We start from the raw sequence: 23,567 nt of genomic DNA, 5'->3' as shown, positions 1-23,567 counted from the left end.
AGATGGATAAATTTAGCCATGGTGGTGATTTGTGGGAGTTTGTCCAGATTTTTCCTATAATTATGTCTCTATAATTATACCAACCTCCAACCTCCAACTTATAACCACGACTTTAACTCTTCATCTCCGAACTTTCAACTATTATCATAATGGTTCATATAAATAGACTCTCTCCATTGTTGTATAGATAAAAGAGAGGAGAAGAGCACACAATGTAAAGAAAGTGTGCAATGAGCTCAAAGTGAGAGAAAAAAATAATTAAGAGAAGCACTAAGTGTAAGAGTGAAATACTGAGTTTTTAAGATTGCACTGGAGTTGAGTTAAGTATTTTTACTATTTCTCTTATAATATATAATCTGTTGTTCTCCATGATCGTACTCAATTTGAGGAACCATATAAATATACTTGTTTGTGTGTTTTTTATGTTAGCTTTGAATAACATAACTCAATACTACATTAAACATAAAAACATAAGCATATTAAAATTTGGGCCCCTGGATGTAGGTCGTAGGTCGATTTGATGTACTCAATTTGAGTAACCACATAAATGTGTGTATTTTTGTGTTAGCTTTTGGTCCAGAATACGGAACACAACTCAAAACTACATTAACCTTAAAATCATAAGCAAACTAAAATCTGGGCCCCTCGATGTAGGCCATAGGTCGATGTGGTCCAAATAAGATGTCGTGCCATGACGTGTCGTTAGTTAAAGGAGAGTGACCGCCGTTCCCACATACAAACGATCTGTCTCCTAAAAGAGGACTGGAAGTTCGGGACACTGCCACTATGAACGGTAGGAGTTCGAAGACTAGTACAGATCCAAGGCAGTCAATTTCACGCTAATTATATCTGCTTTCTCGTAATTTCCTAGATTTGAACTTATAATCAGCCAATGTATGTTAACATAGTCAATAGACTTGATTGAGGATTTTAATACTAAAATTTGCACCTTTCTTCTTTACATTTAACAAAATGGTTTTGGAGCAATTAAAGGAGTTTTGGGTATCATTCACCGTTCTGTTTTCTATTTTTGTTTTCAAAACCTCGAGGCTTTTTCCCTTGTTCGTTTGGACCATGAATGTGACATGCGATAGGTAATTCGTGGAATCTAGCAGCTGTAGGTTTCTGCTTTTACATGTACAAATGTATCAGTTAAGAAGTAAATGATGTTCCTGTTTCTAAGACATGATTCAATATATCATTCAATCAATTTTAACAGAGAAGTTCTTTGCTTTTCTCCAGTATCAAAAACATGGATCACCCTGCAGTAGTTTCTGAACACAATAATATGTTTTTAGCTCATTTTGTATGTTATAATCTAGCCTGACTCTCTTTGTTAGATGTTGCCTGCTCACCAACTTGATTTTGGGGAATCAATTAACAGTTGCAAGCAATCCTGTTTCCAAATCATCCCCCATCTCGTCGTCGTCATCATCATCATTATCTTCCATAGCTGCAGTTAGCTCCTCAGCCCTTTTAGCCTGGTGCCTCCAATCTGTTTGAACCACAGTATACAGCATCATGCATAGACAGCAAATCTGTGCTGCTAGTAGCCCAAACCATAGCCCCGGAAAACCAATTTTACATTTGAAAGTTAGGAGAATTGCAGCCGGCAATCCGACCAAGTAGAAGGAATATAAGTTTATTCGTGCGCCATCTTTAGGACGGGCAGTGCCTGTTAGAACTCCGCAGGCAGCTGTTTGCGGAGAGTTGGCAAGCTCACATAACCCGAGTAGTGGAAGTCCGGTTGAGATCAAGTCAAGAATCTGTGGCTCGTCGGTGTACAGCTTCCCCCACACTGATCTCAGGGCTGCTGTGATAACAGATGCAGATAGGCCGAATGTGAACGCGAGACAGATACCGATTATTGTTGTCCATTGCGCACGAGACGGTTGTCCAGCGCCCAATGCATGGCCAACTCGCGTAGATACACCGATGCTCAGGGAAAATGGAAACGAGTAGATTATACCCGCTGTTTGAATGAGGATGCCTGTAGCTGCCACACTTGCTTTCGGGTTGCGGAGTAAGCCACAAAGAAACAGCATGATCTCATACCACCACCACTCCAAGCATACAGAGATGACACTAGGTAATGCTAGTGATAGCAATGGCCACCAGCTGTGGAAGATTGAGAGAGCTGTAACCCCATGCCAAGGTTTCAATGGTGTTTTGGAAACTGTGACATAAATCAGCAAGCCTAAGTTTAAATTTAACGTGTTACAAGAAAGGGCTAATCCAACCCCTTTTACCCCCATCTTCAAGTATATTACCAAAAAGTAGTTGATTGGAGCGTGGAGGATCAATGCAACTACTGCTGCTACAGTAAGAGGAGCTGTCAAACCTTGAGTTCTAAGGAAGGATCTCATAGGGTGAAGAACAGCTTGACCTATTAATTCAGGAATGCAGGAGGACAGATAAATTTTCGCAACATGAGTGATATCTGGATCCTGACCTAGGCGTATAAAGACTGGTTCCACATTTAGCCATAATAAGGAGATGGGAATACAAACAAGAATCAGAAGACAGAGAGTTTTCTGGTAGGTTTGGCCAAGAACTGACCATCTCTTGGCCCCATACGCTTGTCCACAGATAGGATCCATTCCCATGGCTAAGCCTTTCAGCACCGAGAGGCCAGTGATGTTTGCAAACCCAAGTGCTAGTGACCCTCCTGCTAATTCATTTTTCCCAAGATGACCCAAGAAGAGCATAGATATAATAGACCTTGAGAAAATAAGCAGAGTTGTCATTATTATAGGGCATGCTATCTTGGCTAGAGACACCACCTCTTCTCCCACCTGCATAGAATCCATAATGTTCATGTCAAGGAATTATCCCTCGTCTGTTGGCATAGTCCCACTACAATACCAAGGAGGTTTCTACAATATATTCAGATTTGGTATTAAGCCATCATGATCATGTTGTGTATGATATGATTAAATCTATATCACTGAAAATGAAAACTGAATGAAGTATGGATGGACAACATATTTACTGGGTGTTTGAGAGTGTGGTAGATGTTATTTTTCAAAGTGTTTTTTGCTTGTAAATGCATCAAAATAATATTTTTTTAAATTTATTTTTGATATCAGCACATTAAAACGATCTAAAAATACTAAAAAAACTTAAAATTTAATTAACCAATAACATATTCTATATACGAAATTAATATTCTGATCAATCAAGTGAATTTAAAAATTAAATGACAAGGACCTAAAAAAAGGTAACGAGCCATTTTACAATATGAAATTGGTGGAATTTCTACTTCTTGTCCATAAAGCATGTAAGCTAGCTGCATTAAAGGTACCTTAGTGTCCCTTATAAAGTGCATGCCTCAATTATGCAACCTTAACCCCAAATTATATTTTCTTAAAAAAAAAATGTTGTGTTATGAAATATAAATATAAATATAAATACCATAGTTAAGCATATTTTCATAATAAAGCTTTGATTGAACTTTCCATTATAAAATCTTTTATGTTACTTTTTATAATCTTACTTGCAATATCATAAGATCTGTGTAATGATGAAAAGTGTGATTAAGGAATTTCTTTCCACATAGGATATTAAATATATATAAAAAAGAATTATAGGGATAAGAAAAAGCTATAAATTTAATAAAAAAAAATAGTAGAAGCTACTTTTGACATTACTTGAAACAAAATCAAATGAATAAAGAGAGGGGGATATCAGCAAAGTTGTTCTTCAATGTCATTTTTCTTGAGATTTAGGGCAGTCCATTGGTCATGGTCTCTTTAAAAGTTAAAAAAGGAAAATTCTATATGATTTCTTATTTCACAATTATATCATATGTTACATAAAAAAAATATTAAATCTAACTTGGCTCACGGCTCGACCCAAGATTTAATTATAAATTGGATGGATTGACCGGGATTAATGAAACAAAGTAGTTTTTTATTTTAAAAAAAATATTCGTTTTTTTTAAAAGTCAAATTAAATTTTGAATGAGTAAAATCTATAATAAATCAACTTATAATGTCGATAAAATCGTACTAAATTCACTCCTGTTCATTTATATTTTAAATCCAGCTCAAATCAGGTCAGGCCTGGGTTTAATAACAGTCTCTAGCCGTACGTATTATAAGCCTATATTGATATTCGCCACCTACCAGAAAATGCGGTTGTGCTGCATTGTATGCGTATCTTCTTAGTCTTATGATGACAAAACAAAATCGGTGGCAACATGGTTTTGGTTTCTAAAAAGTAACTGAGCAAATCTCTGTTTCTAAAGTGTCAGCCCAAAATTTGAAGCACTGAAAAGTAAGGTAAGGTCTATTTTTTGAGGTTTTTTTCGTGTCCGCAAATGATCATACAACTTCAAAAACCCATGTCCTAAGTACTTTGTTCAGTTAAAAAAAGAAGAAGGTTCTCTACTCTTCACATCCATTGATAAAGACAGACAAAACCGAGAAAGAACACGACATTAGAGCGTCCAAACATAGACGATGACAGCCAAGATTGAGGATTGGAAAGTGGTAACGATGACAGCCAAGATTGAGGATTGGAAAGTGGTAACGATGACAGCCAAGATTGAGGATTGGAAAGTGGTAAAGTTAACCTTTTTTTGACACCTATTTCAATGAGGAGGAGGAGGATGAGGAGGAGGAGGAGGAGGAGGAGGCTTGCTACCTTGTTTAGAAACAAGTATGTCCCCCAATTGAATTTCACTAATGTCATTAAGACGAAGACATTACTTCTTGAAAAGGAGAAATGCATACACAAGCAAGACCCACACACACATAAATAAAGAGAGAGAGAGAGATGGAGAGGGAGAGAGGGGAAAACTTGCCTCTTGCAGTGGCAAACTTTCTACATTTCCATTGACACTAAACCGTCTGAGAAGACCATGTACAAACTTGACCTCTCCTCTTACTCTCATTGTATCTTCATTCTTGTAGTCTCCTCCTCCTCCATTTTTTGAAATCAAATCATCACAAATTATAACCCCTCGAGATTCTGTATCAGTACTGCCACCACTACCAGGGCACATGTTTGCTTGCTAGCTATAGAGGCAAGATCAGTAAACAAATTAACCTAATAACACAAAAAACAGACCAGTTCCAAAGATGGGTCCTTCAGTCTTCGCTGCTTACACAAACAACTGCAATGCCAAAAAAGAAACAACACCACAAGAAAAATATAAGCAGCGAAATCTGTGTTTGTTTTCATTATACGTAAGCATATATATGCCTAAGAATATTGCATATAGCTAGTATACATTACAGAGTAAATGAAAAACAGACAAAATACCTTAATAATATTCACAAATTCCAAAGCTGTGTACAGTCATGGTGAAGAGGTTGTTGGTCAGGGATCCTCGGCCATGGCATTGGAACTATTGCTTTGCAGGGAGGATGGAATTAGAGCAGAGAAAATGGTTGCATTGGGACATGAAAAAAAACAATGGATCTAAAAAGCATGGACCTACAGATCCCTAGGTCTTGAATGATTTATGACACTGCTCCAACTACAGCTTCAATGTATGTATAGTAATAGTAGATGAGGAATGCTATGTCCACTTCATTTTTTGCTATCTCCACGAATGGTGATTGTCAAATCCAGTCCTCCTCCATGTAAAGTCAATGACCCTAGAAATAAATTATTAATTAGAGTATATATACAACACAGTGATTAGTGAAACCAAGGACAATTTTCTTACCTTTTCTTTTCTATTGTGCCTCAGCAAGTTAGGACATCTTTGTTCTCTTATGTGAATAAAGGTTTCTCTAATAAAATATGGGCACTAAGGTACATTGCCTACATTATGGATGCCTCATGAAATAGTACTATCTTTGATTTTAGTATATGTAGTTGCTATTTTTTTTTAAGAATCGAAACTCATAAGAGGAATGTTTTAGGTTGTCATATTCATGTTCATGAGGAGATGTTTATGATCATGCATCTTGAGGCTTTGTGTGATGGGCAAATTTAATACAATTGATATATATGTACGATTTGCCATCATATTTTGCGCACCCCGATCGCCATTCTATGAGTTTTTTTCTGCAAAGCCCTAGGTAAGTAGTAGTTAGTATTTTTATACTATTTAAGCCTCTCTTTTTTTTGCATAAAATGTACTCCAATGTGGCCATATTTATTGTAATTTGAGTTGTTCTTGTTGTTACTCCTTGCTTTGATGGGCCTGGTTTTTAAATATATATATATATATAAAACATGTAAAAAAAACAAAAATTAATTTATAGTACTTGTTAACAAATATAGATATATATAAATATAGGCAAGAATCAATCCTTTAACTTTTAAATAATTTATTGCCTATTGATTGCAATATTGTTTTTTAAACTTATTTTATTTTTTTATTCCTAGTAGCATATACAAGAATAAACAACGAACCAGAATTTATACATTATTCCCTACAAAAAAGTTTGTAAAAGAAAAAAGTTATTGAAAAAAACAAAAGTTTTCTTCATTATAAAAATCTTGTCAGAATTCTCTCCATATATAAAGATAATTTTAATTTTCTGTTTTACAAAATCATTATATATAACTCTTTAAAGAGTACACAATTCTTGTTTAAAATGACATAACTCTATTTTAAATAAATTTTTAAAGAGATATAATTATCCAAAAAAAAAAAAACACAAATTTCCGTTAACTCTAATAAATACTTAACAAGAGGAATGGGCTTGTGGAGTTGGCTCTTCTTTACTGAAATGGTAAACTATGATTTGTAAATGTTCCAAGCTGGTTGAATATATATATATATATATGTTAATCATGGTCAAGGGTTTACTATATGCATGTCCAGCCAGCCCGGACCACTGAACCTTATTTAGTTATTTTAAGTCATGCCATTTAAATTAGGTCCAATTAAGGAAGACCCACCTTGAAGTTCCTCGAGTAAATAAATAAACAAGAATCCTTTTGAATTCTCAAGGAATAAATTAAAAATCCCACTTACGAGGATGAGAAAAGCTTGAGATGACTCTAATGGTGTGTGCTGCGCGCGCGGTCCCCTCGGTTAAACTTATCGGTGCCTTTAAATAAGAAAAAGAAGTAATCAACGAATAATCACAAAGTGGAAGAGAAGGTATTCAAGTGTTTCCAGCTTCCAGAGTTAAACTTTTACGAAGACAAAAAAAAGCAGAAACTAAGTAGCTTTTGGAATCTATGAGCGGCTTTGATGCAATTTTTTTTGGGGGGTTAAAGCCAAGATTAATACATGCAAGGCGGTGTTGGGAGCTTTAGGACACACTCCGATTGTGTCCAAGAGGGAATCCAAATCGTTCACTAACTAACACATGAAGCCATGAAAGAAATAATTTCAAAGGACTTCCTTCCATCATCATGCCTTTAATCTTTCTTTTTTTCTTAATGGCTAAGATTTAATATAGGGTTTGCAATTCTTCTTCTGCAATGATCTCACTTCAAATCTTCTCCTAATTAATAGCTTTAATGCCACATTATAAGGAGAAAAGATGATCCTTTTGTCGGGGACATAAATTTGTGTATCATGTATTTTTTTTAATTTAGTTTTTGCCAATGGAAATTAGATTTGATTTGTTTGGAAAAATCATTAGATTTTGTGAAACATAAAACATAGGGGCATAATTTTAGAAATAATCGTACATTTTATTTTATTTCCTGTAAGTGAGGTTTTCATAATTTTAAGTGATAAACTCAAATTTAATGAGTTCCAAATCCCTCCCAGAAGATCAGTCCTCTAAAAAAAAGTCTAAAAACATTACTATGGACTCATGTTACCATATTTGAGCTTAACTTCTATCAAGATACATAGATATGGAAGCTCGAGCCCCCCAGGAACGTACACCCACTATTACGTACATGGACGCCCAACCTTGCTAGGTGTGCTGCCCAACACCCCTATGAACCCGGGCTACCACAACCGAGCCCAACATGTTGCCTAGATGGTGGTGGGAGTATTGCCCAGCACCTCAACACCTTTGTGGGCTTAGGCTACGTGTTTGAACTTATTTTCACCTATAATAAGCTCATGTATTTTGCACAAGCTTAACACTTATTTGAATACTTTTTCAGAATTCCATGTAGGTCACTCGATATTTTATACTGATGCAATACATATTATTTTAAATATAATACAACTCAAAATATATATCATGGGGATAAAATTACACTTCAGCCTCTCTTCTTCACAAAATAATAAAACTTATAGGCTATAAATACATAATGAATCATTCAAACTCAAAATTCACAATCTCTTTATTCTTAATAATTGGTGCTTAATCTAATTAATTGGTATTTCAAGTGATTTAAATTATTGATCGGAGGTCAAGTTCCAGGATTCAATTTTTGTACAACCCACCATATGTGTTTGTCCTATTTCATTGTAGCATAAAGTTCGATTTTTTATGTCAACGATGAAGGAGAAGGATTATGTTAAATAGACTTCAAGACCAAGTGATTTTATGGTGCTTAGTCTTCTAATTAGGGAAAACATATTGTAGTTGTATGGGTGCATATACTATTGTTTAGATTTTTTGGCATTAATTTGTGTAGAAAAAAAGGAAAATTTTGTTAAGACTTATAAGACATATTCTTTAAAAACATGTGTTTAGATCTATATTTTTTTTTTAAGAATTAGTGATCTTGTATGCTAAAAAACATAGCTCACAAGAAAAATTCATAGTATGTGATGAGGACTGAATGAATTTAAAATTTGGGTTTGAGAGTTTCGAAAAAACTTGTATTGATTTCTACTATATATTGTAAATTTTTATTTTTCGTTAATTAATATAAACATACTCGAATAATGAAAAGTCATTATATTATGTAATTATTTATTTATAATATTCTTTATCTTTAAATATTTCAATATCCTTAACAATTTTTCATAAAATGTCTACTTTCTCTCTAAATTTTTTTATTAAGATTTGTTCCTCATTATTTTAATAAACTTGAAAAAAATAAAACATTAATAAGTTATTTTTCAGCTCATTTTCCATAACATAACCAAACACTGGAAAATGTTTTCCAATTTATTTTTCATTACACTACCAAATATCGAAAAATTACTTTTTCGGAATTCACTTTCCCCGAAATTTACTTTAAAAAAAAACTACTTTCCAGCAAATAAACGAGTGCTAAAAGGTTGAAATCATTTCCAAAAGTCTTATTTATGTTGATTTATGAGACTCATCAACGACGTTCATTCATCCTTTTTTTTTCTTTTTTTTTTCTATTCCAACGTACAAGATATATTCTCGAATAACTTTTACATATCAAAATTGTATATCTTATTTCTGATTGGAGGACGAATCTGTTTGCCATTACAAGCACTTGCATAAATACACACACACACATACATGCACACACTCATACATACACATACACATATACATATACATGAATACATGTATATGTATGTCCGTACTATTTTGGTACTTGTGCAAGTTGAGAAAGGAAAATTAACGAGGTCACGTGGTTATTAGCTAGATAGCCACAAAGAACGATGACTCTTTAATGTGCTAAAAGAGGTGTAAACCATGCCAGGATTAGCATTTTAATTTATTGCATCATGGGCAAAAAATTACTCTAATAATACGTACATTCTTGGCTTTAATTTTTTCCCCTAATTAATTTTTTTACATTACTAACTAAAAAGAAAGGTGTGATTCTCCCCAACACGCATAGATCGAGTCTTTTTTGGTTGTTTTAATCTTTTAACCCTTGTCCTATGCTACGTGACTATGTACTTTAAGGCTAAATAAAAAGAAAACCTCAAGATTTTTGGTTTAATTTAAACTCATGAGGTTATGGGTTTATAGTGTTGTTTATGCTCACGAATGTTCAGTTTTATTGTACTTGTAGGAATATATATAGTTCCTTATTGGACTAATTAATTAATTAAGAGTGAGCGCCGGTGATATTTTGGACAATGGTTAAGAGTCTATTTATTTTTACATTTTAAAAATATTTTTGAATTTTTTTTTTGCTTCAAATATTTTTTTTGTGTTTTTAGATTTTTTTAATATGCTATACTAAACATAAATTTAAAAATAAAAAATATTATTTTAATATATTTTAAAATAAAAAATATTTTAAAAAACAACCACTGCCACAATATTAAACAATATCCTGGACATCTGGAACATTTAACTAATGAGACACCTAGTGATAGATTGCAAGAGTTGCTTGCTGAAAGAATATATATTTTTCTTTTACCAAGGATCTCTAATTAATTTATTAGTTTTTTTGCGGTTGTTATTATAATAATTTGATATTTAAAAAATTTAAAAAATATTTTAAAAAATCACTACTATAATACCAATCAGTTTCTACAACATCCAAAACATTCAACTATTGAGACAGCTAGCGGTCGATTGTAAGAGTTGCTCGCTGTAAATAAACATTTCTCTTAGTAATTACTAAGGTTGTCCTTGTTCATGCCTCCAATTAATTTGTGTTGATTTTTTTACACTAGTTATTTTAATAATTTGATACTTAAAATACTTTTCTTTTTTTCTTTCTTTTATTAGTGGGTTTGTTATTCACATTTATTTTTGTTAGTTTCAAATCTAAATCTAAGGGAGACAATAAGAACGAAATATTTAATAGGCTCCAAAATGATATATTGCTCAATCTACAAGGGCCAAAGCTGTATTTATCTTTTATTAGTGCGTTTTACCACGAAGATCTCACAAGGGAAACAAAAAACCAAGCCAACATCGACAAGTCCTCCTCACGTTGGGCAGTTGAATGGAGGATAAATCGTATTTTATATCATTTTTGGAAAAATTATATATTGCCTGAATTAATTACTTGGATTTTTCCATATGCGTATGTTAAATTATTTTATATTAAAATTCAAAATCGTATCTTAGGAGTGGGATAGCACTGTAAAGAAGATTTATTGGCAACTTTGTTTCTCAGCAAGTGGGTTTTTTATTAGGTCAAAAAAGTGAGTCCTAAATAAGAGTTGACTGATAATTATTTTTAAAAAATTTAAATTGTTCTGTCTAATGGATTTTTGATTAATTTATAGTAGATAAGTTTGAAAATACTGAATAGAAATAAAGGATGTTTTTAAGAAAAAAAAAACAATGATATTAAGAAATTTTATTTGACTAACATACGATGCTAAGAAAAACAAATAATAAGATCTTCATATAAAAACTAGGGATCTGGAATGAATATTTAAAATATAAAAATTATTTTATAAGTGGACAAATAAATATATAACACATTTTTTTTTCAACAGTCCATTAATTATAACTCTAATCTTTCACTTGATTTTTTCTCTATACGAAGAATGATTACAAAATTCAATTTTGGGTTTTTGAACTACCAATTATTAATGGCAAGCTTGGCCAAACCCTAATTTCTAACAGTAACCTGCATTATATGTATCGCTATCTTTTTCAGTGTCTGCTTCACCATTTTATTTGCAAAATGGCTGCATACTTACCATCAAATCATGCTCCATTGGCAATTTACCTAACTTGATGAGTGCTTACTCTAGAATTTTGCAAAAAGAGAGGGTAAAAACAACAATAATTTAAAAGGGAGTACAGGTAACGGCCCATGGCACACCATGATACTACTGCTTTCTCGAAAAAAAAATTGGCTTAAAACAGCAAGAATCCAAAAGAAACGAACTCCAAATTGATCACATATCTTTTTAGTTATAAATTTAATCAGTACTCCATATGGTCTGCCCATCAAGCTTGAACTAAGGTAGCTCTTGAGCCTCTATTAATTTCATTTAATCGTGCCTTTGGTAGCTAGAAACTTTTGCAGGTTGCCTCTTGCATAACACCACGGGTTTCGATTCCCATTCATGCTTAAAGGAGATTTAGTCTTAGCTGTGCCTAAGTACGGAGTTTCTTTCCATGGTAGATGATGGAGGGTTTGATTGACTCGTTGACTAGAATTGGAAGGGAATATTTCTTCTTTTAAACCCTTTGCTGTCTTTTTTTGACTTGCATAGTGTTCCTAATTATCTTCGACGTTAAACATTATGCTATGATGACATATAGCACAAGATGATGATTTGATTAGCGCCTTTTTTAGTCTTTAAAAATATTGATTAAGACGTTCCATTCATGTGATTGGGCTAGCTTTATACTTAGATTATTAATTATACCTAGCTAACAAGATATGTTTGTTGCTAATCACTTTTGTTCTTTACACCTAGGAGAGGCTGCTTTTAGAAGAGCGCGCATTATGTGTTAATGGCATTTTGTGTTAGCAGGAATGGTGCTTGAGAGACTGTAAATGGCTAAGCACCGGTTTTTCTTGGTCATGGGCACTAATAAAATAGAAACAAGAAAAGGGTTTATCATCATGTCTAATTATTCACTTAGTTACCTTTTTCCTATTGCTTCTTTGCACTTCAATTATATGGGTTTGCAAAAAGCACAATGATAATGATCATGTTAATGTCTCCTTTTCCACCCACAATTGTCCCTAATTATTAGTTTTTATCAGGCTTAAACGACGACAGCTTCTATTATTTTTTCTACCTGGTCTGTGTAGCCTCATCATAGCCTAATGTAGGGGGGTTTCCCTCCACATAGCAGCCAATGAGAATTCAACGAACTCAATTACTCGAACATTCTGCGTCTATAGATTAATTGTGGGGATCTTTCTTTAAGCATCACCGTCAGAAAAGCAAGCTAATTGGATCATCGATGTAATTAATGCAATGTTCCTTATTTATAAAAATGGGCAAGACTCGATATTAGTCCCCCAACTATATATAGTTTCTTAAATCGAACACTTCTAGGGTTTCTTCACTTCTTCCAAGACTTGAGAAAACTAGGGTTTGTTAGAAAAGAAATGATAAGCGCGAGTACTACTTAGCGACGTCGATCTCCGATTACTTTGATATGAGTATTCAAAAGAAGAAATGTATATAGATGGAGGATCCAATTTATAATTTGGTAGTTAGTTGACTCAATCAAGAATATTTATGTAATGTTAGAGGACTGATTCTAGGTTAATTTGCCCTCCAATAATTGTTGCATGGAGGATCATGCCGAGTTTAAACGAGAGCAAGAACCATGATTCGCATCCTTTTAAGCAAAGTGGGTGGGTGCGTATGTTTGATATCATAGTAGTTTTTATGGGATGACTACAATTTATTTAGTTATTATTAGCTATTAGACCAGATATTTTTATTGAAGAAAAAATTATATATGCAGGTTTTTTAATGTATTTGTTTTTACATTATATATATATATATAAATTATAAATACATGTAATTAAATAAATAAAGAACTATATGTGTTAATAAATTAAAAAAATTATTAATGATAAATGAAGATGAAAATAGAAAAATCAAGAGACATATATAGATTAAAATATTTGATCACGCAACATGAACTTTTGACTCGGATGTGTTTAATGACTTTATTTACTAAAATGAAATTTTTATTAATCAAACGGTAATAAAAATAAACACACATGAAATTAATTGAATAAGATAAAAGGGGAAAAAGCTTCATGTAAGGTTGTACATATTAAAAATATTATTCAAAAATAAATATTTTTATTTGTATAAAACATAGAAAGAAAAAACCATAAATGAATGAAAATAATCTCTTCAAAAATTAAATGCATATAAAATAACTAAAAAATAATTGCTATTTAAAAGAGGCTAAATAAACAAAATAAAGGAGAAAAGGAGAATTTAAATATAAATTAAAAGATTATTTTGAAAAAAACATATAAATAAGGCATCAATTAAAAAAAAAGATCATGCGTTATTGGGCATGACAAGCTAGGCCAACGCGCCTGACCTCTTTAGTAAGGGCCTGCATGCTTGGGCTCTTAATTTTTTTATTGCACACGGGACAAACAACCCACCCCAATTCGTTTTTAAAAAATTAAGTCAGACAATGTGTCGTCTGATTTGCCTATATCTCAGCTACTATAGTGGCAGAAAAATCAGGATTGAAGTTTTTTTTTATCTAAAAACTTATTTTTCAACTCATTTTGACCCAAACCACCTAGAAAATACTTTATGCATCTTAATAAACCCATCAATGGTCTCAAAAGGCCCAAAAAAAAAATTCCAAAAACCTGAAATTAATCCGAAATTATTTCTAAGCTTAGATCTATTTTTTATGCACTTTCAAGATAAAAAAAACACCTAAGTTAATCTCCCTTCATCAAAGGAAACCATTTTACACAAAGATCGATTGTTTTGTGGCTAGATTCAGTGTCAACCATATTTTTTTTCTTTGCCGTCAGAATTCAATGATTTTCTTTCTTCTTTCTCAAACTAGGGACTAAAAAATTAAGAATAAATAAAATTTTGGATCAAAATTAATTTTTGTTGAAACTTTAAAAATTGGAAGGACCTAATTCTTATAATTAGTAAAGAATGAATATTAAGTTGAACTTTTCACAAAACATTTCAAAAACACCACTCATCTTCTCCGTGTGATTCATTTTAGTTGTGTCTTTTAATTTCATCATTCCTTAATAATTTTAGCTAAATTAGTCTCTAATTAGGCCCTTAAAGGAATTTTATAAAAAAAATTACTCATAGACACTGTGAGTTCACAGTGCCCATGAGTGTGAGTCTACAATGTGTGCGGGAAAACTATTTTTCCACACCTTTTAGAATTTTGTATAATTTAATTAGAGAGAGTTATCTCCTATTAAATAGCCAAAACCTAATGAGCCTCCGAGAAAAAATCAAATGGATCAATTTAGCACATATCAATCCATATTATTATTTATAATGAAAAAATCAATATTTTTCCATGCATTAGAAATGTTACATTGAAACATAAGGGAAAAGAGATTTCAAAATACCTATAAATTATTAACGAAGCATTGAAGAGAGAGGAACAAGAAGAGGTTTATTTAACCAAATACTTTGAGTAAAGATTCTTAAAATATGTTTGTTATTTATAATTTTTACTTTTAATGTACTGCATATTGTATTATATATATAAGATCAAGAAAATGAAGCTAATATCAAGTCAATGTGTTTCAAATTATTTGAAAGATCATTGTATTGTAATATAATAGTACTTGAATTATGCTTTAATTACTCATTAATCACTGATCAAACCATGTGTTTCCATGTCATTATTATCTATGGAACCTCTGTTTCAGGAACTCCTACAGCTTCTTCATATTGATTGAGTGCTTCGTCCTTGACGTTTTTACAGAGAAGGCAACTGCTTCACTAACTAGTTAGTTAATCAAGGACTTTTTTCTGCTATTGGTGGGCATTTTCTTGATTTCTTTCCTACAAGAATTTATGTCATTCTATATCAGGATATGAATAGGGTAACTATATCCCTCCTATAATCTATAGTTTTTGTTTTGGATTTTAAACCCCTTCATTTATCAAAATAAATAACAAATCATCTCACGCAAACTCTTTCTCAAAGACATAGACACTAAAAAATCTTCAAGAATTAATGGTTTTCGTGACTAATGTTCGGGTGTCTTGCAATGAATTCGGGCTATTCTGATTTTTGGTTTGGTTGTGATTTGATGAAGGGTTGGGATAGCTTTTTTTTCTTGTTGATGAAGCATGTACTTAGCAAGAACAATAGACTTATTTTCAGAAACTGTTTGTTCAAGGAAATATTCATAATTAGGTGATTGTTTACAATGTTAGAAATGAGATTGAAAGAATTGGAAAGGGTTTTTTTTTTTTCCTTCATGAAAAACACAAATTTGGAGATAGCTCAATGCTTAAATAAAGAAAAAATGTTGAAGGGACTAGTTTATAAACAAATTTAAAAACAAAAAGTACTGAATATATGATTTTTTAAATTAAAAGCACTTGTTAATTTATTTTTTGTATTTATCTTTTGATTCACAAAACAATTATACATGTGTATGTGTTTGGGTGCGCGCGCGCGTGTGAAGTAATTTTCATATATACCCCCTAACAATTTTCCCAATAAAGTATCATAAAATTAAGAACACTCGGTCTCCAATCATCAAGTTGAGGTCAAATAAATTAAACAATCCAAAGCAAAATGGACAATGTGGTAGCAGGCAGCATACTTCCATTAAATACCGACACAACTAAGTCTAAACCATACGTTGTACAAAGTACCCTACCTCTTTAATATGTCTACAACTGACCATTTGCAATGTCTCCATTCTGTCTTTTGGATTTATTACTTTCTTTAATTTTGTTGGATTAACAAAGACACAAGCATGGATTCATGGGATTTACTTTTACATCATTTTTGCAGGGCGTGCATCAGTGCATATAAATCAGTATTTGGGACCAGCCAGCAAAAGGGATCCCAACCCCTTCAATATTTGTACGAAAGATACCAAATTTAACCAACCAAATTTAAAGCATATGCGGTCTGCAGTTGTGAAACAGTGCCAAGTCTCAACTTGTTAATCTTTTTTATAATTTTAATCAAAGCAGTTTGGAGGTTTTTCAAAACCCGTCCTGATAGGTTGAATCATGATCCAGGTGGCCTAGAGATTCGATCAGGTTAGGTTTCAACAAATATAAAAAGAGAATTTACCTAGCATCATCGGATGAAAAACCCTGAGTTAACCAGTCATCCAATTAGCCCGGAAAAAAATATATCAAAACTCGTTGATTTTTTTTGTTTTTAAAATAATATCATATTCATTTTTTAGAAAACAAAAATTCAGGTCAACTCAATTAACTTGGAACTTACCCGACATCACCCCGGGTCTCTTTTAAAAACTATGGTATATATTTGGAGTGCATTAATTCTAACATGGGGGTTACACACTACTAGTGTTGTTTGATTGTCTACCCGAATGTCAATTTCCTTGAGAATACCACTCTCCTTACATTGTGGGAGAGGGAATTGATTTAATTTAATGTAGACATTAGTTTATAATATCTCATTTGATGATTAATTGAAATTAATTCAATGAGTGAACTAGGATTTGTCATATTCTTCGTTCTTTATATTTATGTTCGAATGATATTTGCTATCAATTTGACATTAACATTAATGAGTCTTGGAGTTTTCTGTTGGGATAATGTTTTTTTTCCTTTCTCCAGTGATAATGCCAAGAAGATTACAATGACATTAATTAAAACCAAGTGCGGCTCAATATTCAAAATGAACTATGGAAATGGTTTCATAAATGGCCATCACATGGCTAGTAGCCCATGGCACCGTAGCCAGATTGAGATCTTATTTTATTTTTATGTTGAAAGATGAACAGCATATTAACCTGCAGGGAGGTTACAAGGAACTCATGATTTTTTGTGAGGAGCTAGGGTTTCAATTCGAATATCATCCTGACTTGCAAGCTACAAGTATATCTTCAAGTGTTGACTTGGATGATGATTGACATACAGCTAGCGTGGATATAGTTTTTCGATTATGAAAGTTTTACATTTGTTAACTTAAAAAAAAAAGAAAAAGAAATTAAGGATTTGAAACTCTAAAGTTACAACGCTTTACTATAGAAAAAACTCTGAAAATTCTGATAGTTTCTAAAATGTGTTTTTCCCCCCAAAACAATTCTCCTAGAAAAAAAAATACTAATTAGAAAAATTCTAATAAAATGTAAACCTTTAATTTAAGTGGAAAAAAGAATCCAAAAATAATAAGAAAAATAAATAAAATTTCAAAACAGTGGCTTTCGAGCCTATAATTAATTTGACTTGAAAAAAAAGATAATGAAAATAAACTTACAATGAAGCATATAAAATAATCTGATAAAATTTCAATTTAATTTAATGATAAGATCTAAAATTATATTTATTTTTATTAAATTGCATATTGAATTCATTCGTAAGTCCTTAAGACTTAAAAAAATCTTAATAATTAAGAAAAAAAATACTAATTAGAAAAATTCTAATAAAATGTAAACCTTTAATGTAAGTGGAAAAAAGAATCCAAAAATAATAAGAAAAATAAATAAAATTTTATTGATAAATGAGTGCAGAATGCAGTAGATCTCTTAGGTTTATATATATCACAACTTTACATCGATCTTATTAAAATATTTTTCTTGAAATCTTAATTACAAAAAAAAATATAATTTATAATCCTTTTTAAACATATTTTGAAGTATTATAACAACAAAAATTATCACAACAGTGAACACACACTTCGAGGTTTCAGGTATACTTCCACCGAATAAGTATGAGTTAATGTAGAAGTAGTAATGTACACATGTTGCTATTCGGAGAGTACAATGTACCAGTACGCTGATGAACTTGTTGAGGCCAAGAAAGAATAAAAAGAAGGGAAGAACAGTAATGGGGACCAACCAACTCTCCAATGTCTTTCCACTTTATGTCACCCATGTAATATAATTTTGTAACTAGTGGGTTATCACTTTTATGCTCTAAAAAGAAATATATATATATTTTTTATTTTTTTTATATTTTATCTTGAAAAAATATAAGGTCCTGTGAGCTACTCATGATATGACAAATAGCACTTTTCCTTTTGTCAACCCTAAGGGCTCCTGCCTGCCTTGAATTCTCACAGCAGCACCCGTACGTGTCAAAAATCGGGTAGCAAACAAGCAACTGCTAGTCAGTTAGGGTTAAGTCGAGCACTGTTCCATGATACCAATCCTTTTATTTCTTGGAGGAAAACATAAATGGAGTTTGTCCTTTGCACTTTAATGATAGCTTTAGACTCTTCACTTAACAGCGAAAGTTTTCTTGTGACTTGTGGTTAGGGGGTCGAATGATGATTACTATAAGCTAATCTCAACCAATTAGACAAGAAATATATGCTTAGAGATTTGATTAGTGGAGAATCATTGAATTCTCTATCTTGGTCACTAATTAACTAGCATCATTGACTTGCAATCACCTAGGAATTGGAAGCATCTATAGGAAAAAGAAAAACATGAAATATGAAAATTTTAATATTCTTTGAGATCAGTTCTCATTTTGTTACCTTAAAAAAAGATCAAGAAAAAAAAAAAAAAAAACTTAGTGAGACATTTTGAAACATGTTGTTCAACGGAAGGTCTGCCGGCCCAAACACAACAAGCACAACCATGGAGGCCCTTGAGCCCGATGATGTTGATGCTTCCGATAGGTCTGAGCTACTATTGCTGCTAAAAGTGATTATGACCTACCAGCTGAAGATCGGACTCGGTGAATTAGCTTGATGACCTACCCAGCCTAGCACAGTAGATCAATCTGGTAGACCTACTAGCCCAGCTTGATGACCCACCAACAACCCTGGTCTATGCCTAGTCAATGAGAGAACTTGATTCTTTAAAACTTAAATAATGCGTTTCTGGGTTTTTTTTAAAGAAAAAACGAAACTTGATTTCATTTGATGATGATGGAAGATCTGTATTGTTGAAGTAACCAAGATTTAATGGCTACCAGAAGTTATGGACTGCATGCAGCAATCGGAGTACGGTGATGAAATGCATCCCCCCTACCATAAAACTCAACCATGGATATAGTGCATACATTCATTTTGGAAATCTATGAAAGTGTAGCCTGTATTTTCTACGCATAATACAATTTTCCGGCTATTCAACAACAGATGATCTTATCTGATAATGTAAGCAATTTGTTAGTTGTTACATGACTATCAGCACTTTCATCACCTTTTTGATACCTTCAAATTCTGGAGGATTTCAATCTCATAAGTCACTCTACCAGGTTCAATGCGGATGTTCACGTTCCAAATGATATGGTCTGAGTCAAACACAACCACCACCTTGCAGCTTTTTGGGTCAGCACGTATTGAAACTTTTTGAGGTCCCTCATTCAACCTTTGCAACTCCTCCCGCAGGAATGCTGCTTTCTGCAACAGTCTCCCTTACAAACCTAGAAACAATTGCAGATGAAACAATAAAGCTCCTAGGCCATTTTAAGTACACTGCCGAGAAGCTCAGACTCCATCATTTAGAAGGAAAATGTGCTTTCAAATGACGATGAGAGAAAACAATATACCTTGCTAATTTGTCCCGTGATGACTGCAGGATGTAGATTGAGAGAATAAACGACAGCATCAAACCTGTTTGCTTGTACATACTATATTAGATATAGTTTGTGTATATGTGCTCTTCTAAAAAAAAAAAATCAACCCGTGGAAATAATGGAATGTAAAACCTAAAAGCACAACCACAACAGATCTACTGACTGAATGGCAAACAATTACCCGATCCAAACAAAACGTAGAATCCAGAACTCACATCTATCTCTGATTGTTCCTTCCTGCCATCCCAGAACAAAAACATAACCTATGTTATTTGAGATCAGAAGTTGCTTATAGTTTTTACTAAATTGCAAGAAATGATGAACTTTCCAAGGCACCTCCATACATGTCAGTCAGTTGAATCAAAGAAGGAAAGACTTTCTATTATGTGCTTCAAATAGGATAATACCATTAAATGTGAACTTTAGGACACAGGATATGTTACTCCTGAAAAACTATAACTTTAGTCAAGTTTTAACATCGACAAGTACTGGGAGATGAAAAGAAAATTGGATTTGAGAACTAAATTTTTTGCCTGTGTGCAAACAAATCTAGGAATGCAGATAAAACCAAATCCCGAATTATATTTTCCACCTAACCTAGCTGGCAGAAGAACAACTGTGGAAGTATTAGCTGGGTTGCTCAGTAATTAGTGGGTATGCATAACCAATAAGTAGAAAAGTGTGCTACACAGAAAATCACTAGGTGAATGTTTGACCCAATTTAAACAGGGAAGATGGCCCACGGATTGAAGATTAGTACATCTTTAGATACGTTAGTATCATCTTCACACAAAAACTCAAAGAGTGCATGCAAAATTCTGACATGATACAACAAAGCAGGAAATGATAGAAACAGAAATGGTTCCCACACTTCAAAGTAATTAAACTTACATAATCATTACTTATTAAGTCAAGATGTTCAAAATATAGAATAAACCAAATACACGCCTATCAGCCAATGGAGATAATAATAAAGAAGTTAACTTCTGGAGAACCGATACTAACCATGTGTATCTTACGAGAATGTGTTTAGGCCAAAGTTCGGCATCCCAGAATTTCTGATGAATATCTGGATGGATTTCAACATCTGTTCAAGAAAAAGATAATAAAGTGCTGTGAGAGAACCTATCAGGAAAGAATTGGATGGCATTACAACAAGTTACCCAAACCAAAAACTATTGAGAAGGCTCTCAAAGACTTGGAGCCCGTTTTGCATTGTGGTAACGGTTTCTTTTCAAAGTGTTTTTTACTTGGAAATACATCGAAATAATGTTTTTTTATTTGTTAAAATTCATTTTTGATATCAGCACATCAAAAAAATCTAAAAATACCAAAAAAATTATTTGAAGAACAAAAAATCATTTTTTTTGTAAACGCGCTTTCCAACCGCAAAAACAAACGAGGCCTATAGACTCCGTTTGGAATTGAGGTTGAACTTGCTTTTCGTCAAAATTTGAATGTTTTTTGCTTCAAATTATTTTTTTAATGTTTTTGGATCGTTTTGATGTGTTGATGTCAAAAATAATTTTTCTTTTTTTTTAAAAAACATTATTTTGATGCATTTCCAAACGAAAAGCACTTTGAAAAACAACCTCTACTATACTCCCAAACACCCCCTTAATCAAACAGTATGAAACAAGCATAGTAAAGTACAGAAAATATAATAGCGAGATTAAGAAACTGAACAACAAGCATAATAAGGAGCAGTAAATTAAATCATCAAGAGCAAATTGGAGACAATGTGCACAAAACAGTGTTCGAACTGGGAAACATTTCCAATCTATCGAAAGTTAACATTTGACATGAATCAGTGCCGGGAAAAAACTTCTTGATCGATATATTCAAGATTGCTCATATGAACTGGGAAAACATTTTCAATGCACCAGAAGTTAACATTTGACACAACATAGTGCTGGGAAGAAATATTTTGCACAAAATCTAGGAATAACTTGACTTGAAAAAAAAAAAAACAACTTTGTGGATGGCATCAATGATATTCAAGAAGGCTTATAGGAAAAAAGGGAAATAATGCAAGAATGATGAAAACAAAGTGATTTAATTGAGGGTTAAATGATCTTAGTCATTTATGATGAGAATCCATGTCGTACTAAATGTTCTGTGGATTGTGTTGAGAAGCTGGAAAAAAAAAAAAAAAAAAACCACAACTGAGAGCCTCATAAGCACTTTTCTGGGGAAAGAGACAATTTAAATGGCCTCTATTATATCTAAAAATGCATACTGAATGAGGATGCAGCCCAGATACTAGATACATAGCCATATTATACACTATACAGAAAACAACAAAAAATCTTGCAGAGAACAGCAATCTCTTTGATGTTCAGCAGACTCAAAAAGAAGCACAATGTAAGTAAAACTATAACACATACAGTGGTGAGGCATATCTATAACTTTAGCCATGACCCCATGCAGATCACTCCCTGAATACCTCTGCATCACAAAAAGCCGACAGCCATCAAAACTTAGTAGATACTCTTCATGAAGCATACCATTCTGTGCAGTTGCAATGCGCAATAAAACCCAGTGACCATGAAAAAAAGAAAAAAAATAACGAAATGCAATTTTTACCAAATGCACATCAATCATTGGAACCTCAGAACTTTTTCGATGTATAACAAAAAGCCAAGGAATCAAAAACTTCTCTTTTCCAACTTGAAAAGATCTGCATTAGCCAAAAAAATCAAACATTCAACTCTAAATCATATCACCTCAAAGCTAACAAAAGCACACTTAACCTCCAATTCAACATAGCAAAAAACAACCTAATCCAAAATTACACATTTAATACTAAATCACCAACCTTAATTAAAACAAATGAAAAACCATTTCCTCAACATCAAATCAGTTCCCAACAGACCAAAATAACCAACTACAATAAAAAATTCACTCACAATTTATAGGGATCAGAGCCTGTATAACCAGTTGGCTTTGCTATAGGAATCAACACCTATAAAAATAAAATAAAACACCCATTACTCTTTCAAAAGAATAAAATCCATAAAACCTTTGATTTAAACTCAAAAATCTTAATTAAAAAATTAAAAAGAAGAAAAAGTACCTCGCGATTTACAGCAAAAATGGGACAGTGTTTACCGATCATGTCATGCCACACAGTTCTTGACTGGAACCATAAATAAATCAAAGATTAATAGTTAAGAGAAAATTAAAACATGAAAATCTTAAAAGATAGATAGAGAGGGAGAGAGATCGGACCGAGTGGTATTGACCCATTTTGCTCATAGGCACGATGTCTCCAGGCCGGTAAGCAAAAGAAACAGAGGGTAGTGAAATTAGAAAGAAGAATACTGAAGCGATTCGTGATTTTCTGTTAGTTTCCATCTTCCAATTTCTTCTGCTTCAGGGAAGTGCAAAGAGAGGAGACGACAGCAGCAGCCAGCAGCTCTTGTGGCTTTTCCTCGTTCTGGTGTTGGGTTGTGAGTTTGGGCCGTTTGAATGGGCTATAGGTGGTGGGTACTGAGAAGGTTAGTTCCACTTTAGGCACCGCTTGATATTCAGTTTCGAATTATTTTTAAATATTTTTTATCTAAAAAGATATTAAATTAATATTTTGTAAAAATATTTTCTTATGGTTTTATCTTAATTTGATAAAAATCTTTGAGATCACAAAAATGATAGTTAA

The 23,567-nt window shown here is 32.7% G+C and overlaps 2 protein-coding genes across 2 annotated transcripts; both read right to left on the bottom strand.

Moving 5' to 3' along the window:
* Positions 1-1,175: 1,175 nt before the first annotated feature.
* Positions 1,176-5,520, bottom strand: LOC7482581 (protein DETOXIFICATION 53). The gene is made up of 3 exons (XM_002323030.4): positions 5,269-5,520; positions 4,808-5,119; positions 1,176-2,795 (listed from the first exon to the last, which is right to left on the bottom strand). The coding sequence occupies exons 2-3, from the start codon at positions 5,006-5,008 to the stop codon at positions 1,374-1,376; spliced, it is 1,623 nt and encodes a 540-aa protein (XP_002323066.3). The 5' UTR covers positions 5,009-5,119; positions 5,269-5,520; the 3' UTR covers positions 1,176-1,373.
* A 13,820-nt stretch (positions 5,521-19,340) lies between these two features.
* On the bottom strand, positions 19,341-23,359 carry LOC7466251 (uncharacterized). Its single transcript, XM_002323029.4, has 9 exons — positions 23,141-23,359; positions 22,986-23,048; positions 22,819-22,874; positions 22,496-22,589; positions 22,297-22,357; positions 20,915-20,996; positions 20,091-20,146; positions 19,883-19,946; positions 19,341-19,756 (listed from the first exon to the last, which is right to left on the bottom strand). The coding sequence occupies exons 1-9, from the start codon at positions 23,264-23,266 to the stop codon at positions 19,693-19,695; spliced, it is 666 nt and encodes a 221-aa protein (XP_002323065.1). The 5' UTR covers positions 23,267-23,359; the 3' UTR covers positions 19,341-19,692.
* Between the last annotated feature and the right edge of the window lie 208 nt (positions 23,360-23,567).

The sequence above is a fragment of the Populus trichocarpa genome, chromosome 16 (genome assembly GCF_000002775.5).
Source record: "Populus trichocarpa isolate Nisqually-1 chromosome 16, P.trichocarpa_v4.1, whole genome shotgun sequence".
NCBI classification, from domain to species: Eukaryota; Viridiplantae; Streptophyta; class Magnoliopsida; order Malpighiales; family Salicaceae; genus Populus; species Populus trichocarpa.
This window is presented reverse-complemented; position numbering and strand designations above follow the sequence as displayed.

What these genes read in the sequence shown, in the direction of transcription:
- LOC7482581 (XM_002323030.4), bottom strand. Translation starts at nt 5,008, where the DNA reads ATGTGCCCTGGTAGTGGTGGCAGTACTGATACAGAATCTCGAGGGGTT. An exon ending in AAAGTTTGCCACTGCAAGAG is followed by an intron (nt 2,796 to 4,807) that starts GCAAGTTTTCCC and finishes GATTCTATGCAG; the next exon opens with GTGGGAGAAGAGGTGGTGTC.
- LOC7466251 (XM_002323029.4), bottom strand. Translation starts at nt 23,266, where the DNA reads ATGGAAACTAACAGAAAATCACGAATCGCTTCAGTATTCTTCTTTCTA. An exon ending in TTTTTGCTGTAAATCGCGAG is followed by an intron (nt 22,875 to 22,985) that starts GTACTTTTTCTT and finishes TTATTTTTATAG; the next exon opens with GTGTTGATTCCTATAGCAAA. An exon ending in GGCTCTGATCCCTATAAATT is followed by an intron (nt 22,590 to 22,818) that starts GTGAGTGAATTT and finishes TGGCTAATGCAG; the next exon opens with ATCTTTTCAAGTTGGAAAAG.